The following is a 19,058-nucleotide window of genomic DNA, read 5'->3' on the forward strand; positions in this document are numbered from 1 at the left end:
GGATGATATTGCTGAGAGTGGTGTGGACTTTAAGGAGACCAGACACATCGATTCACTCACCGTTCTTCCGCTGCTGGATGGAAGGAAGACTGTGGCTGGGCTGCAGCGTTATTGCTTCCATGTCATGGGTCACAGCTTCACTGCTTGGACTCGAAACCATTATCTCCCAATCCCTTTCAATTCCCACACTCTGGGGCTCCATGTCATCTATAAGAAGTGGAGGAGGAGCCAGGCATTGACGGAAAACTTGGAGAGTACTCTGAAAAACAGAAGTGTTATAGGATTAATAGTCTGAGGAGTTGTGCTGGTCAAGGTTAGACGTTAGGTTAATTGTTAACTGCACATAAAGTGAAAGCTGGACTGAATTCATTTTACTCTCAGCAGAAATGTACCAAATCCTAACAAAATGCTTTCAATACTTCTTTTCTGTTAAATAAATTAACAAAGTCTGAACAAAGTCTTCACTTTGGGTAATTGACTTTGACCCATTAATATCACCACCTTCCCTTCATTATAAGTGTACTTTGTTTACACCTAAAACATCTAAACACTTGCTCGGTGAGATCAACTGTCCTTCCGCCATCTTTCCTAGAAACATCTAACTGAACCAGCTTAGGCTCTGAATGATAAGTAACAGTGATGATGATGACCAAGGGAACTAACATCTATTTTTACCCTTTCCAATGACCAGGAGCAGAGGGGAACAGGATAATGTGCACCAACATTTTACGAGGAACAGAATCTAAAAAGCAGTCTGATAGTTAAAACCAGTTTAAATCTTAAAAAGAGTTGAAAGTATCTAAATAAGGCCCATGGGAAAGAGTTTACAGTTTTCTTTGTGATGGTATATTGGAGAAAGTGAATATATCATTGGTCAGATTTAAAAATATGTATAGTTTACAGGAACCATCTTATCCATTCTTGCTGTATCAGTGTGATCTGAGGATGTCAGTGCTGACAGGAAGAAATGTCTATAATATTAGATTAAGCTCTGGGTGCTGCTGCTGCTTCACCTGCCACAGTCCTTGGTTCAAGCCTACGCTCAGGTTAGTGCACAGTTTCTTTTCATTCTAGGATACTGAAAATACATTATCAACTGATGTTCACTGAATGGAAACTAATTGTTTTAATGGAACTCAATTAAATTAAATTGAACCAATGTACACATTTCTGTTGAATATAGGTGAATTCCATGGACTTGGCCCATCTATAGGCCACAATCATGATGTCCACCACTTACTGGACCACTACTTTCTCACTCTAGGGAGATAACTTCTTCTGTTTTTCTTTAATGATAGATTAACAATTAGTCTGAATATCAGATAGCTGCCTTCTGGTCTAAAGGACAAATCTGGATTCCACCACCCCACAGTCATCTGGTTAACAATTAAAGCAAGGCAAGCGTATCTCCAGCTGCTAGGAAGTATCCTGAGGCACCTATTTCAAGTTAGCATTCTTCTACTTAGGCAGCACATAGAGGAGGAAGAAGTGACCTAGTGTCCTGTTTAAGGATGTCAAATTCTGCTATTCATTTGTTACTGTGGCTCTGCTTGGGCAGGAAGCTGCCAGGGTGGTCCAAGGACTAATGAAAGCATCAGTAGGAACAAAGGTCTTGTTGGCTCACATGTAGGACTCAAAGGTGTAGTTGTTCAATTCTGTACAGTGTGGGAAAAATCACTGGTAGAAGAGGAAAGGAATAACAAATAGTATAACATGTCATAGGGCCAGTTGGGAATTCTGACTCAACAGACTGTCAAGTCCTGCCCCAGAGAACCACAAGTACCAAAGTGCTGACATGCCTCTGGTAAAGAGGTCCACCTGCACCTCTCCAAATCTTCCTGGATGTAGATGCTGACTGGTAATGTAATGTTGTACAGCCAGAGCATGAGCTGCTCTCAGTACAGAGTCTGACAGGGCAGAAAGAGAGGAAGCTGTTTGTCCTTGAGGTTTCTTGATACCACATGTACAGGTCTGGCTGAACTTGACACACATTGGAATGATGGTGTACTGACCCACTCTCAGTGAATCTAGCCTAACAGAGATGATCCGTCTGGTCTGTTTGGGTGTGAGGAAACTGATCTGAACTTGGATTGTTCTGGAAAGCCTGCTCCTTGGTCAGTGCACTAAGAAGCAAGTTAGTCAAATTTAGCAGTATCTCGATGAATGGTGATATAAAGAGACGAGGCTTCCTGGATGTCCTGGATGTTGACACCTGTGACTAGGCTGAAGAGAAGGACTTCCTGTCCTTGGATAGCAAATATTAAAAATGCATGTTACAGGATAGAAATATAAATGCCATGCAGGTCCACTGACATGAACCGTTCCTTGCTTGAACTACACTGTATGGCCAAAAGTATGTGGACGCCTGACCATCACACTCGTAGCATGGGCCTTTTTCAAACTATTGCCACAAAGTTGAAGCACACTGTTGTTCAGATTGCATTGTTCCAATTGTTCTTATTTGTCTACACGCTCATCTCTGTGCTGTGTCTTTGGAGAGGAAGTTTTCCATGAGGTACAGGGGTAGCTTTTGCAGAGATGATTGCAGTGCAGTTAATTTCTTCTCTAAATATTTGTTACTGCTGCTTTCAGGTCATCCTGCAACTCTTTTTTTTGAGTGATTTCTTTTCTTACCTTCCTCATCATTACTCTGACAGCTGTGAAATGTTAATTGTCCAGAAATGGTCCATCTTATTAAACCAGTTGTACTGACTGTGATGTTTGGCTCTGTAGCTTTTTCCATTCAAGTGTTTTTACTTATTTATTAATTTATTAATACACTTAAGGAAGCTCTTTCACCTTCACAGTTTTGTTGTTCCAAATCTTCCAAACCAATAAGAGCATCTTTAATTAGGCATCATGTGCTATTTGCTTGAAAACATTTATCTCTAGATAGACTTATTATTTCTATATAATGTTTACATAGATCTTTAATCTAGAGTCGGAATACTTGTTTTTCCATCAAGTTTCTAAACTAAAAATACAAACTATATTGGTCAGATTTATACTATTTTACATATTTTTCAACTATAAAGTTGAAAGAGAATTTGTTATGTTTGTTAACTTTGAAATGGATATTTGAACTGGAATAATGATAAATAAAGATCCTGACACACCCTTTTGTCTCATTATTAAGCCTCTCTGGTTTGTACTGATCAGTGGAATAATCAGATCTCTGTATCCTCGTCCTTTTAAGCCACTCAGCCTGTAGCCGCTTAAGATCAGAAAGATTTACAGCATGAGGAGTGCAATCTCTGTGTTAAAGCTTTTAATAAACTGTTTAAAAGCACCATACTCTTCCTCCACTCCCTTACGCTCTAATACCAGGTCCTACAGACTAAGAAGAATGTACATGATGAAGATCAGTAGATGGCAGTGCAGTTCTGATCTCATGCTACATCAGATTCAGAACCATTTTTTACTGTATTTAGGATTATACGCCAGTTCAGGTCATCTGATTCAGAAACGTACATTATGTTCAGAACTGTCCATCACAGCAGCACCTCAGATTAATTTCATTAGCATTTCATGAACTGTGCATTTTCAAAGCAAGTTATTTTTCTTGTTTGTGTAGAGTTTCGAACAACTGATCAAAGTACTGTTCAAAGTAATACGTGATAAATGACCACAGTGTATCTTTTGTGAGTGAATGGAAAAAGTTACCTCATGGAAGAAGAAAGCGAAGAGAATGACAAACAGTCTGTTAAAGTGCACTAGGTCATGGTGACTGAAACAAAGAGAATCAGAATTATTAAAAAATTCAAGATTAAAAGATTTTTAATACGCCTGCAACAACGAACTGACAAAATTGTTGAAAACTGATCAAATTTACTTGTCAGTGGATTTCAGTGTCAATTGTTGAACTGTGCTATGAAGTGCGCTGTGGCATGACTTCACTCCATCCAGTCTAAAACACATGTGGTGCTGATGGAAAATGTAGCATGAAAGCAAAGCAGTGTAAAATTTCATTCTGGCAATAAAAAGTTAATAAAAATAGGAGATAATTAAAATGTCACGGTTGAGGTGATTGACAGTTTTGGACATGAAGGTGCAGACGCTCTGCAACACACACCTGAAACTACTGAGAGTTCGGGTATGTTTGCTCATTTCGATGTCTCAGCTCGAAATCTAGCAAAATCTAGAGAGTGAATGAAGTGATGTCATAAACCTCAGGCAACTAAAACCCTGGCTATATTTACTGACAGTATGAACATGTAAACTCCATGAACTTAGGGCAGAGGCAGGAATCAAAACCCTCGACAATGGAGATGTGAAGCAAATGATCTTGTGAACTTTATATAAAACTATAAACCACATGTAGAGCATGGGGCATTTTTTGTAAAGCATGAAGAGCAAATTAGCATCTAAACAGAGCTTTAAAAACACTACAGTTGTTTACTTCTAATAAAAAGCAGTTGCTATGGGAACCGTAATCTGGTCATGTGTTGATAAATCATGCTAAACAATAACAGGACAGCTATTTATGGGTGAGGGCCTCTCTCTACTCAAGAGCCCTTTAAGAGATATGGAAAGCAAGACCATGAAAGCCTGGTCCAGTATCAGAGATGATCCTCCATCCTGCACTTGCCATTTTAAGACACTTCCTCCTCACAAAGGAAGGCTTTCACTAAATTACCATTTTCATTAAAGCAACCTTGCACATGTTTATTCTACCGCTTCTGACACAAAGTGTACGTCCTGGAACGGTCCGATTTAACATACGTAGACACAGCTCTGCTCTGTTTCCAGTATAATATACTGGATTCCTGTGATGAATGGAAGAAACCATTCTGATCCTGTTATTTGCTGCAGATTAAAAGCAGCAGGCTGTGTAGCTCATCCAGAAATATCAGTATCTCTGCATGACACAATGCTTGAGCTAAACCTCACACTGTAATGATCTGTGGGATGGAAAAAGGTCTGATTCAGGTTTGGTAGAGAGTACACAATCTGCCATCCTGGTTCCATATGCAGTAGAAACTCTAGGCATGCATGACCAAATAATCTGTGTAAACTGTTCCAGTGGCCCTGAGACAAAGACCGACAGTGATACTGTCATTATTTATACACCAAGTGTCATTATAACCTAAATAATTCATAGAGTTTCTAACATTTACATATTGTTTTAGACGTCAGCTGCTAAACAGACAAGTCTGACTGTTCTCTGTACTTTTAAAAAAGTTAATGTGAAGCAAAGTAGATGATATTACTGAAAACCCTGAAATTCATCCTACAGAGCAATCTTACAGGAAGCACGTTTGGTTGTCTAAACAAAAAGTCATGTGCATTACAACACTATTAGCAGCTATGGAATTCTACCCACAACAAACACTGACTAACTCACTGGCAGTAAAGCTGCAGAGGGTCAGACGGGTGGCTAAATATATCCCAGAGACAGGGCAGAATAAGCAGCTGGAAAATACAAGAAAAAAAAGTTCCACATGTGTGTGTGTATATGTGTGGATTGGGAACTCAGACCAGGGAGTCATCACAAAACCAACAGTGTGAGACTCGCTCGAGTGAGAGAACGCAAGGGGAGGGGGAATTCCAAAACCATTACCAAAATAAATCCCACATTTGAAACAACTTTCCCAGAAAGTCAGTTAACTCCCCAGGGCTCGTCCCAGAGTCTGGCGTACATGACCTTTACTCCACCAACATGTTCTTTGCCCTCTGACTTCCCTCTGGTGGGGGGATTGAAAGTCAAGGGGGTGAATCTACCTCAGCCTGAAATAGCAGCCATATGGCACTCCAGGTGAGTTCATATAATAAGTTTTTTTTTTTTTTTTAAAGAATTACGTCACAATATAATGCTTCCTGGTGTGGCTGCATGGACTTTAGTTCCACAGAAGTACAAGATTACTTATTACTATGACACCGCAGGTGAAGTCATGATAACATACCTTCCCCTAAATTGAGACACAACATCCGGTGATGAATGAGTTAACGCTGTTTATGGTACTTTATATAACACATGAGGAACAACACAAATAAGCATTTTTGGTAAATTTTTCCATTTATAATAAATAGTTAACAATAAAAACTCCTAGAGGGCTCGATGGGGTATCCTGTTAGAGAACCGGCACTCTTCCCACTACGTAGAAGGTTTCGTCATCCCATCGTCTCTGTGTTTCATTTCACCTCTGATTTCTGATCATTCAGGAGTGAGACTGGTACAGAACATACTAGAATATTAATAACGAGCTATAAAGAACGAGGATAGTTTAATGATCAGACAATCAGATTTTTTAGGGTGACGTCACACAAAAAAACCCCACACATCACATCTGGCTTCTTTCACTTGTGAGACTTTTCATGCACTGCAAAACCATTAGCAATAATTAAGATTAATCTGCATAGAAGTGACAGGGTGACAATAATAGCACCTACGCCTCCAGCATTAAGTCAAACAGATGATGCATGGGCTTGAGAGAAAACAAAATGCAGACCACCAGGGACTAAATGACACACAGAAAGACCTCCAGACCAGTGCTGTGAGAGTGCAGCTGAAGCCTGCGTTCCTCATGCTGCTCCCACCCAGGACTGTGGAAACCAGTGAACTTAATAAAACCCAAACCTTTTCACATCCAAATTCTCAGGAATATCGTTCAGCTGTGGGTCTTGAAGTACTGAATGTGTTATTGCCTGAAGCAAGGTCACAGACACTGACATTTATTAACATGTGGCTGTAAACACTCTCATTACACTTACAAAGTAAACGCACCAAGCTTCTTTCTTCATAAAAATGAAACAATCACAGTATGTCTGGTGAGAGTCGTTCAAGATGACAGGAGGTGAATGACAAAAGAAATCCTAGTTAGTGGGACTAGACATTAAAAATGACCTAAATGCAAACCTTTGTAAGTTCTCAACACAAAAACAAGAGGATATTAAAAATAAATTGGTGGATGTCTGCATACAAAACACTGAACACGGCGTTTGTTAAAACTCACTGACATCTGATCTTGTCCAGACAACAGACGGATAAACAGAAACAAGATATGAAGAGCAAGCTTTTAAATCTCCCCTGATCATAGTTCTTAAATTTTACTCCAGATCATGGTACAGAAGAAATCAGGAGTTATATGAGCTGGAACTGAAACAAAACAAACAAACAACAACAACAACAAAAACCCCATGAGGTTTAGTACATAGTATTTTCACATGCAAGTTTGGGACTTAAAATTATACAGTAAGCTGGACAGAAAAAAAAGAAAGCTCTCATGATCATACTGAATAAAACTAAATGAAAGATGCATTGAGGTTTTTATTCAATTGTATTTCTATTGCAGATTTAACAACATTTGTCCTGCACCAGCTTTACAGAGATCTGGATTTAGATTTAGATCCCAGTTTAGTGTGAAAGAGGAAACAGTGGTGAGGAAAAACTTCCTGAAATAAAACGAAACCCTTCCACTTCCAAGTGCCGGATATGATATACAGAATTATACACTAATATTCAGTTCACTTCTAGTTTATTTATACAGCACTATTTTCAAAGGATACTATCACAAATCAGCTTTACAGACAGATATAAACTCCGGATGTAAGTTAAAAAAGTCAATTTATTCCTAATGAACAACTTAAGAGGCGAACATTGTGTGTGTGTGTGTGTGTGTGTGTGTGTGTGTGTTTTGGTGTTTATTGATTATTGTGTTGTATTTTCTATTATTGCACGGATTCTTTAAAGTGTTTAATAAACACCTTTTTTGACTTTCTAATCTTTTATAGCTTATATTAAACACTTTAAACACAAAAATTATAAAGACAAATTTGGGATATAAAGAGACTAATAATAATAATAATAATAATAATAATAATAATAATAATAATAATAATAATGGCGATAAATAATAATTATTATAATAATAACAACAATATTATTATTATTATTATTAATAATAATAATAATAATAACAATAATAATAATAATAATAATAATAATAATAATAATAATAATGGCGATAAATAATAATTATTATAATAATAACAACAATATTATTATTATTATTATTATTATTATTATTATTAATAATAATAATAATAATAATAATAATAATAATAACAATAATAATAATAATAGATCTTATTAAACAGGATAAACCTGTATGATCTTTACCCAGCCTTCGTGTTCATGGTTATTGATGATCATTAGAGGATGAGATTAATGTCACAGGTAAATAAACTTGGTTTCTTTTTAGTTCATTGAAACATTTGTGAAAAGTCCGCATTATGCTTTCTTTCAGCCATTCCCGGATAAAAGTGTTGCTTATAAATAACATTAGATAAAAAAAGACGAGAAAAACTAACCGCTCTGCTCAGATCAGAGACAAAAAAAAAGGTTTGAGACAAAATGAATGACATAAAACCCAAACCTACCTGAGTGTTTTCTGTGGCTGTATTTTCCTATAGCTGCATGTGGCGATGTCAGGCTCTGTCCCTAACCGCATACTAGATTTGCTTACTTTTTAGGGCAGTAGTGTGCAGGCTGGGGTTGAGGGGAAAACAGTGATAAGATGGCCGCCCACCAGCTCTGATGTCATGATGAGAGTAGCCCTTGTGTCCAAAACGCGTGAGAAACTCTTCACATGATTTAATGAGAGATGATCTTCTGGTCAGAGCTTCTCAGCTGTCCTGTCGGTTCTCTCAGCTGTTCATCAGCAGGACACACCTTCTAACACACCCTTTAACACACCTTTAACACACCCTTAACACACCTTCTAACACACCCTTTAACACACCTTCTAACACACCCTTTAACACACCTTTAACACACCTTCTAACACACCCTTTAACACACCTTTAACACACCTTCTAACACACCCTTTAACACACCTTTAACACACCTTCTAACACACCCTTTAACACACCTTTAACACACCTTCTAACACACCCTTTAACACACCTTCTAACACGCCCTTTAACACACCTTTAACACACCCTTCTAACACACCCTTTAACACACCTTTAACACACCCTTTAACACACCTTCTAACACACCCTTTAACACACCTTCTAACACACCCTGTAAATGCTTTAGAATTTAATATTAAACATATTCAAGATCCACGATTCTGGCTCATTCTTACACGCGCAGGATGCAAATCTAAGTCATTATCTAAAGTGAAACAAATCTATGATATTGACCATGTTTACAGCTTTGGACAAAACCGTAATTTTCCTAGTTTTTCTCCCAGTTTTTATTATTCCAACAAAGCACGTGCTCAGTCCACACCAGTTTTAGGAAATACATGCCAGCTCACGTGCACACTGTCCTGAAAGAGATGCATGAAAATATTTCTAGGATTTTATTTTTCACTCAGGTTTATTGCTGAGAACGGAATCTGTAATGAAAATGTTTGTATAACAGAAAATTATGTAAAACTCTTCATTAGTAGTCTCAGTTTTTTTTGGACCCCACTGTACCACTGTACATATACTGTATAAAATTATCATGTTATTAAAATTAAAATTTACCTGAAATAAACAAAGCCGATTCAAATCATGGTCTAACACTGCCATCTGGTGTGTCGCGTTTGACTTGACATGTGCTAACAAAAATAAAAAATAAAAATATAATTCCAAATAAATACTGGAAATGTTGTAGTCTGACAGATGGAGAGATCTAAGCAGAAGAGTTTGGAAAATGTAAAATTTGAGAACATACTGTAGGGAAGTGCTTCATGATTAGTTGTGAATATTAAAAAAGTAATATCAGTTCATGCAAATCACTGAACATTAGATTAAGATTAAATTTATTGGCTGCGGGAAACTATACATACAGACAAAAGTTCACCACAGTTTTAACCAGGTGAAGAAAACATGAACATATAACCCCAATATTATCATCCCTGCACTGGTACAAACTATCACTACTTAGAGGTAGAGGGTTTTCATATTTAGCTCCTAAACTTTGTCTTCCTGACAGTGTTCGGGGCTCAGACACAGTCTCCCAGTTTAAATGTAGATTAAAGACATATCTCTTTAGCCTGGCATACACATAATTCATCCCATAACCTCGTACTCCAGTACATCTGATTAAATGCACATTATCTTCTAGTGCTTGCTCATATCATGAACAGCAGCTATGCTAATTCCTTTGCACTTGTTTCTCTTTCTCTACCCATCCTGAGGCATCTAGAGATCGTGCCAGCTCCAGTTGTGTTTCTCTTCATGAAGATTTCAGACCTTCAGTGAGAATAGGCCCTGAGAGTATCCTGAGGCATCAAGCTCCAGTTGGATTCTGCTTCATGAAGATTTTGGGTATTTGAAGAAAAGATGCCAACCCCATGTGGACTTTGAGGACAATGATCTCCTAATCAACACACACAACAACATTCTCCATATGTAACTGCTTATATCACTGTATCTGCATCACACAACTCCAAATGACTGTTTATGACTGAAAGGACATTGTTCATAATCACACTCTCAGTTTTTATAATAATTTATAATCACACGCTCCGGTGTTTATAATAATTTATAATCACACTCTCAGTTTTTATAATAATTTATAATCACACGCTCTGGTGTTTATAATAATTTATAATCACACGCTCCGGTGTTTATAATAATTTATAATCACACGCTCTGGTGTTTATAATAATTTATAATCACACTCTCTGGTGTTTATAATAATTTATAATCATACTCTCTGGTGTTTATAATAATTTATAATCACACTCTCTGGTGTCACCCAAATGAGGATGGGTTTCCCGTTTGAGTCTGGTTCCTCTCAAGGTTTCTTCCTTTTAACATCTAAAGGAGTTTTTCCTCGCCTCAGGATTGCTCACTAGGGATTTTCTAGGACATTTGTACTATATTTCTTATCTTCTGTAAAGCTGCTTTGAGACAATGATGATTGTTATAAGTGCTATACAAATAAAATTGAATTGAATTGAATACAGCTTTACAGACTGGAACAGTCCAGACGAGTCCAGACTGCTGCTGGGGATTTCCGTCCTGCAGGCTGAGCTCCATTCTGAGAAAGAAGTGAGATAGAAAGTCTGAGTCTGGGGAGAAATGTGTGTTTCTGTTAACATGACCTTTATTAAGTCGTCATTGTGTCACATCACTGCAGGCCACAATCATTCTGTAGTTAATAAGCCACAATAAGACACTTGAGGGCATGAGTCACAAAGATTTGATCAGAGTTAAGGGGGTTTAGGGTTTAGTAATATAAATCATATCTTTTATAAAATAGAACAAAAATAACACAATAAAATCCAATTAATGGATTAAAAAAAAAATAAAAAAATAAAAAACAAAGCAGACAAAGATATCCTTCCTTCCTTCCTTCCTTCCTTCCTTCCTTCCTTCCTTCCTTCCTTCCTTCCAATCATCACCACCATCACCACCACCACCATCACCACCACCACCACCACCATCACCACCATCACCACCACCACCATCACCACCACCACCAGCACCACCACCACCACCACCACCATCACCACCACCACCATCACCACCACCATCGCCACCACCATCGCCATCACCACCATCACCACCACCACCACCACCACCACCACCATCACCACCACCATCACCACCACCATCACCACCACCACCATCACCACCACCATCACCACCACCATCGCCATCACCACCATCACCACCACCATCACCACCACCACCATCACCACCACCATCATCACCACCACCACCATCATCACCACCACCACCACCACCACCATCACCACCACCACCACCACCATCACCACCACCACCATCACCACCACCATCATCACCACCATCACCACCACCACCATCACCACCATCACCACCACCACCACCATCACCACCACCATCACCACCACCACCATCACCACCACCACCACCATCACCACCACCACCATCACCACCACCACCACCATCACCACCGCCATCACCACCACCATCGCCATCACCACCACCATCACCACCATCACCACCACCACCATCACCACCACCACCACCACCACCACCACCATCACCACCATCACCACCACCATCGCCATCACCACCATCACCACCACCATCATCACCACCACCACCATCACCACCATCACCACCACCATCATCACCACCACCACCACCACCATCATCACCACCACCACCACCATCACCACCACCACCATCATCACCACCACCACCATCATCACCACCATCACCACCACCACCATCACCACCACCACCATCATCACCACCACCACCACCACCACCGCCATCACCACCACCATCGCCATCACCACCACCATCACCACCATCACCACCACCACCATCACCACCACCACCATCATCACCACCACCACCACCACCACCATCACCACCACCACCATCACCACCATCACCACCACCATCGCCATCACCACCATCACCACCACCATCATCACCACCACCACCATCACCACCATCACCACCACCATCGCCATCACCACCACCACCATCATCACCACCACCACCATCACCACCACCATCACCACCATCACCACCACCACCATCACCACCACCACCACCACCACCATCACCACCACCATCACCACCACCATCACCACCACCACCATCACCATCACCACCACCACCACCATCACCACCACCACCATCACCACCATCGCCACCACCACCACCATCGCCATCACCGCCATCACCGCCATCACCGCCACCACCAATTAAAAAGATTTTTCTTCTCCACAATTAACCCCATGACTTTGCTAAGCAATAGCCTGCAGTGCTAATGACCAGTGTAGGCACATCACACCTCCATGAAACAAGTGTTGGATTAAAAAAAAACTAACAAAAAAACCTTGCAGACTGCAGAGCGTGAGTCATTAATAGAGATGCTCATTTTTTGCCATCTGTCTTTTTTCCCTCTCTCCAATGCCTATGCCATAACCACCACAGCTGAGTTCTCATGTGAATTTCCTACTAAAGAACCCACTGGTGGAGGTGCGAGTCCTCATCACAGCCCAGAACAATGTGTGATTTCTTATGGGAAGGCTGGACTGGAGGAGGCAGACATTCTCCAGGCCGGATGCCAGCTCCATCTCGGCACGCAGTAACGTGTGAACTGAATCATCTCAACACACATTTTCAGCAGTTTCTCATGTACAGATGGTGGAGAGAGACAGGCAAGGACTTTGAGAAAGAGGCTTCAAAAGTCTATGCAGCCAAATGCTCATCTTAAAAGAAAACTCCTCCCTGAAGCACAGAAAATATGTTTATATTGAAATGTTTGTGATCTGCTTAGCGGTTCTGGTGTTAATTTGTTGGCTGGTGCTGCGTGTTCGTTGTTCCTGTGAGACATTATTATTTTTTTTGACACTCTAATGTCATAGCAGGACACCACTAGTGCTGTGGCAGAGCTTTTCACAGGAAAACGTTGACAGCGATCTCAAATATAAGTGGCTCCGGTGGTCAAAGGATAAAAAGGCTAGGCCTTTCATGAGAAGGTTTTGTCAGATTAATGAATCTGTTATCTGATTAGTATATGTGAAGATGGGACTATTTTTATTTTTTAACAATATTTTTCAAATTTATTTGTCACATACACAACCATACAAAATATGTGTCATAAAAAGTAGAATAAAAAAAAAAATAGTTACAATAAAAATAGATATAGATTGATCTGTATAAGCAAAAGGAAAACTATGTAGAAAATACTAAATATATATGAACATGGATTAGTGGCTGAAAAGATTCTTTTGAATAAAGTACAATTTTTAATGACAATTAAACTGTATTATGCAGTACCGCAGTAAACGCAGGACTCAGAGACATAAAGCAATGATCCATGTGTACTAGGTTTATTTGGAGAAAGCACTCAGTGAGTGCAGACTGTGTCATAACCAGAGAAACCATCAACACCATGAACAAATACAAAAAACACAGATCAGAATTATGGCTGATTTCCCAGTCAGGGTCTAAACACCAAAACAACAAAAATCAACATCAAAACAGAAGGGCAAGGCATCAGGGGTCAGACACGAATAATGTATTAAAATCAATCAATCAATCAATCAATCAATCAGCCAGCCAGCCAGCCAGTCAGTCAGTCAGTCAGTCTATCTATCTATCTATCTATCTATCTATCTATCTATCTATCTATCTATCTATCTATCTATCTATCTATCTATCTATCTATCTATCTATCTATCTATCTATCTATCTGTCAGCTTCATGTTTCTTGATATCCACCATCCCAGAATCTATTTACTTAGCTGTCCGTCTGTCAGTCAATCAATCAATCAATCAACCAGTCAGTCAGTCAATCAATCAATCAATCAATCAATCAATCAATCAATCAATAAACCCATAACTTATAAGATTATGAGTTTAGACTCATTAGATAGTAAGACTCTCTGTATAAGTTCATGTTCAAATACTGTACTTTATCTAGCAGTTCAGCAGGAATTAGAAAGCACCTCTGAAGCAGTGGGTCTAATATTCGGTCTGCAGTAGAGTAAATCTGAGATGCCAGACAAACAAAGAGAAATGATTTCTATGCATGTTTTATTGATAATCAGTAGTAATTATAGTAAAAACACGTAATATTTCCTTTTGCAGTTCTGGAAAGACTTAGAAGGATCAGCACTGACTTACCTGAAAGCACTTTTCCCATCCTGCACTGTGCCACGCTTCCTCAGATCCTCCAGCTCTGCTCCACAGATCCCACCATCTCTCAGAGTACAAGGAAAGCCTGCATCAAGACTGTTCTTGCACATAGGTGATGCAATGAACTTTCCCTAGATTTCCGAACAGCCAAGTCACTGTGTGTGTGAGTGTGTGTGTGTGTGTGCATAACTGAACACAGGTGTGTATGATCAGAAATATGGAGACTGTGAATGAGGAAGTGTAAGAGTGTGCATGTGTTTGTATGTGTGTGTGTGTGTGTGTGTGTGTGTGTGTGTGTTTAGGCTGCAGTGCATGATGGGAGATGGAGTTTGATTGTTCAGGAGTTCCAATAAATATGACAACTCTTGTGTCCTATCTAGAGTTATTATTGGATAATGGATTTATGATTATTGGATAATGGATTTATGGCTTTATGATTTGTGTGTGTTACTTTATAAAATATTCTGATAGATTTGTACAGAGTGATATCAACCTTTTTGATGAGGAAGAAAGTGATCCTAGCTTCAAGCCAGGCACTAATTCTATCGTTATTCACTTGGCCTTATTCACAGAATTTCATGGAGTAATAAAATCCATACCAACAAGCCATTTTCATGATTATAAACTAAATGCATTTTGAGAAATGTTCAAAAAAGCCCTTGCTAGGTAACTCAGACACAAGCAACTAATAAACAGAATCATGTTCTTCTTTTCAAAGTCCCTGACTGTCTTGTATACAGCCAGCTGCCTCTCTTTCTTTTATAGAAAACTCACCGCTCTCTAAGATCAACATGGCAAAAATCCACAGAAAATCCCTTGTTTCTGTTACTGAGAAGCTTCATGCTGCAGGATGAAGTAAACTTTCATCTTTCCCGATCTTGCTGATCTTACAGCTTTGATTCTGTCAATCACAAGACTCTTTTGTCCATCCCTCATGAGTCCTGGAGTTAGTGACACAGCATGGTGCTGGTTTTCTTCTTTAATGGAGGGGGATCCAGATCTGCCCCTAACCCTCATACTGTATCCTGTCTCAGTTGTTTGGGAAAAAGCATCAGGTTAAATGGTCATGATTTTCCACACCGACAAAAAACTCCAGCTGGTGATCTAGAATCTTGAGATGTAGAAAACAGATTGAACAAAACTGTGGTCTTTGGTTACTGTTAAAGTGTAAATGTTATCCGATCGAACTTCTCTGTGTTTTGCATATTATCTAACCTGTGCATCATGTCCTCCAGCCTGTCACGCTCACTAGGCATGAGCCAGATAGTGCTAGCACGCTAGTCAAAACACAGAGTAATAAATATACACCAAGGGTGAGCAGAAGGCCTTGATGAATCACTCTCGCTCAGAGTTTAAAATAATAATAATAAAAAAACAAAAATACAGAGAAGCACACAAACGTTAGTCACTAGCTGGCTGCAATGGGTGGTTTCAATAAAAAACTCACAAGTGGGTAACAATAGCAGTTCCACAGCAAGGAGAACTCATAAACTATTAATTATTCACCAGGTTCCCGTGAAATTAGTGAACAAATGAATGCTGCTTCTATTCAACAAGAAAGCAAGTAAACATGTTCTAAACATGTGAATCCATTTTATTATATAGACTTATATCAGAATCTCTCTGTCCTGGTTGGTTGTCCTCTCTCACCTACAGCAGTACAGCTGGGTTTCTTTACTTCCTTGTGTAAGAGTGAAACTTTACAGTATCCTTACAGTATTTTCAGGAAAGCTGCTTGAATGATTGCTTTAATCATAACTGGCTTATAGATCCCATTTATTGATTGATTGACAGTTTTCTGGTTTAGTGATGAGTTTTAAATGAACACTAGGGGGCAGTATGGCATTTATTCTTCCCTCATCCACAAGTGGTAGAGCTTCTTCTAGGAAATTGCTCAATTAGACCTTGTTTTTGGTCCATTAAACTCAGAACAACACACACACACACACACACACAGAAAGAGAGAAAGAGAATATGAGGTGGCATTTTCTTGGCTATTGTCAGTATTACCCAAAAGGATCACACAGGATTTAAACACGCCTCAGAAACCTCGCTCCATATTATTATTCAAATTACACACAGGATGCTAAACTAATGGCTATTATGGCTAGTGTCTTTCAAAGAAAGTACTGTACATTCTGTATGCTGCAACTTCATGTTAGCACCATGTGACAAGTACACACACACACACACACACACACACACACACACTGATATTGTTATTATTGATATTGTTATAGGAACACGTCTCTTCCTTCCCCTAGATCCCCTGATGTAACGACCTGTCAGCTAGCACTTGATGCTTGACAGTGTCCTGTCCATTAGAGCAGCGTAGCACACTTCTGTCTCTGCAGATGACACACGGACACAGCTGTGGAACGTCTCTTACTAACGTTCACTAGGAAAAAGACACATCTGCTGCCTCACAGTATACTCTGGTATTGACATGTGAGTCCGAGCGGTTGGTGGATGAGAAAAGCTTGAATTGGGGTTTATTGCTGTTTCGATTGCTCACCTTCATTTCTAATAAGCACCTTTATTATGTGCTTTTTAGGAACCTTTTTGTTGTCTGTGTTTTTGGTAAAGTGCATGTGTGAAAGCTTGATGAATTCTTCCTAGTTTTCAGGCCGTTCCTAGCTCTCTTTATCACTTGAGTTGTCTGATTTGATCATGACCTATTTATTAATTTAGTTATTTTGCAGAAAGCCTTCAAAAGTATAAAGAAAAAAAAGAAAAAAAAAGCTGATGTACAGTAACTGTCATCTTCGGTGTGATAAGGAAGGCATGCTATGAACACCGGCGTTTATACAAATCTCTGTTTGAGCTTCACAGGGTGATTTATTTATGAGCTGTGGAGCAGAGAGTAAAAGAGCCTGTACTGTTCAGGATAGATTTCTCAGTCTAGGCTACCATGTGTCAATAAAGAGGTGCCATGAGTGTAAGAAAAAATATTTAGTTCACGAGATGTTCATTAGCGTTCTTATTCTTCTGTTTCTGTTTCTAGCGTTTTGGTATTTCTTTGTATCTCATGATCTCGTGTGTGCTGTGGTTGCTGTCCATGGTGCTGAACTTTTGGACTGTGGGTTGTAGTAGGCTGGGATGTGATATTCTGAGGACTCATGAGCCAGTGATAACTGTTTAGATGTTGAATGTATCATCTATTCAAAAAACTTTACTTAGCGTTATGAAGGTGAGATACTGTTTCTAGTTATTTTTCAGGTATTCAGGTTCTTGTAGAACTAGAAATGTCTGCTGTCCTTTTGGAACAGAAAGAAATGTTAAATCTGTGGGTGTGTAAGAGACAGGATTGATTATTGTGTACCACTGACTGCATGTAATTAACCAATTATAGAAGTTTTTATATTCTGAGGTAATGATTCTCTCACAAATCCGGCTGAACTGTAAGTCCGTCAGCACCGGGCATCATTATCGGTTTTGCCTGGAGTTATCTCAGAGGTACATGAATGCTGGAGAACACCTCCAGCATGTATTCTTGTTTCTCCAAGATTAATGCAATTTAAATAACCTTCAATCACTTTTCAAGGGTTTTGTTAATGCACTAATGAACAAAACTGGCAGCTGCATACCAAGTCTAGTCATTAAAATAAAAGAAAAATTATTTGACCTTACATAAACACTGCAAAACAAGGCCATTATTTGCGTCACAGGGAGAATTTATGACCGTGATATAGGCAGCTGTTTCTGCAAGTATAACAAGCTTGTCAGACCAGCGCAATATCCAGAGGGATATTGCCTGCAGACAGGAGATGTATGACTGGGGAAAGTAAATTTACAGAGAGGAGAAAATGGGAGAAAAAACAAATAGACATCTTGGGTGAGGTGAAATGCTGAACAGAGGGGAACGGTGTTTGAAAAAAAGGGCCAAGGAATCGCTTGAGATATAATTTGAAATGACTCTATGCCTTGAGAAAGATGGGGAGTGTGAGAATGCTGTGAATTGCTGACAGGAGCAGAGTTTTGAAATATGGTGGTAGAAGATTGCCACCTCATTACAAATAAAACAAAATATCCAAGGAGGTAAAATAAAGAAGAAAAGGAAGAAAAAAAATCAAAGTAAACAAAAACATTGTGACTGATGATATCTGCCCTGATGTAGGAAGATCTGTGGAGGACTCTGGAGTTCCTGTGTGTTCCTGAGGAAACCTGAAAGAAAAAAACCTCTACTTTAAGGATTTCCTCAGAAGAACAAACCTAAGAGCTATTTAGGGTTCTAGATGATTCTAAATGTTTTTTTTCTGAGAGAGCATTAATGAGATCCTATGACAAATACCCTCTACTGGATCACCTTTGGTTTTAAAAGCCCTAAATAGATGTGAATCAAAGCTCCAGTGTTCTTGATGTGATTTGTATTACGAAACAAAAGAGTCTTCTGGCACGCCAGAGTAACCCAGAAATGCCCTCTAAGGTCGGCCAATGACTCAGCTCAGATATCAGGGAACAGTCTC

At 39.3% G+C, this 19,058-nt stretch overlaps 1 protein-coding gene across 2 annotated transcripts in view; it reads right to left on the minus strand.

Annotated features, from left to right (window-relative positions):
* mrtfbb (myocardin related transcription factor Bb) overlaps positions 1–8,465 on the minus strand; it is a 51,398-nt gene extending 42,933 nt beyond the window's left edge. For both annotated transcript variants that reach the window (XM_058377451.1, XM_058377454.1), the window contains exons 1-3: positions 8,380–8,465; positions 3,664–3,727; positions 61–259 (exon numbers count right to left, since the gene is read on the minus strand). In XM_058377451.1, the coding sequence (XP_058233434.1) occupies positions 61–259; positions 3,664–3,727; positions 8,380–8,450 (334 nt within the window). In that variant the 5' untranslated portion in view covers positions 8,451–8,465. The remainder of the gene's footprint in view (positions 1–60; positions 260–3,663; positions 3,728–8,379) is intronic.
* Between the last annotated feature and the right edge of the window lie 10,593 nt (positions 8,466–19,058).

Source organism: Hemibagrus wyckioides, linkage group LG24 (genome assembly GCF_019097595.1).
Source record: "Hemibagrus wyckioides isolate EC202008001 linkage group LG24, SWU_Hwy_1.0, whole genome shotgun sequence".
Taxonomy (NCBI): Eukaryota; Metazoa; Chordata; class Actinopteri; order Siluriformes; family Bagridae; genus Hemibagrus; species Hemibagrus wyckioides.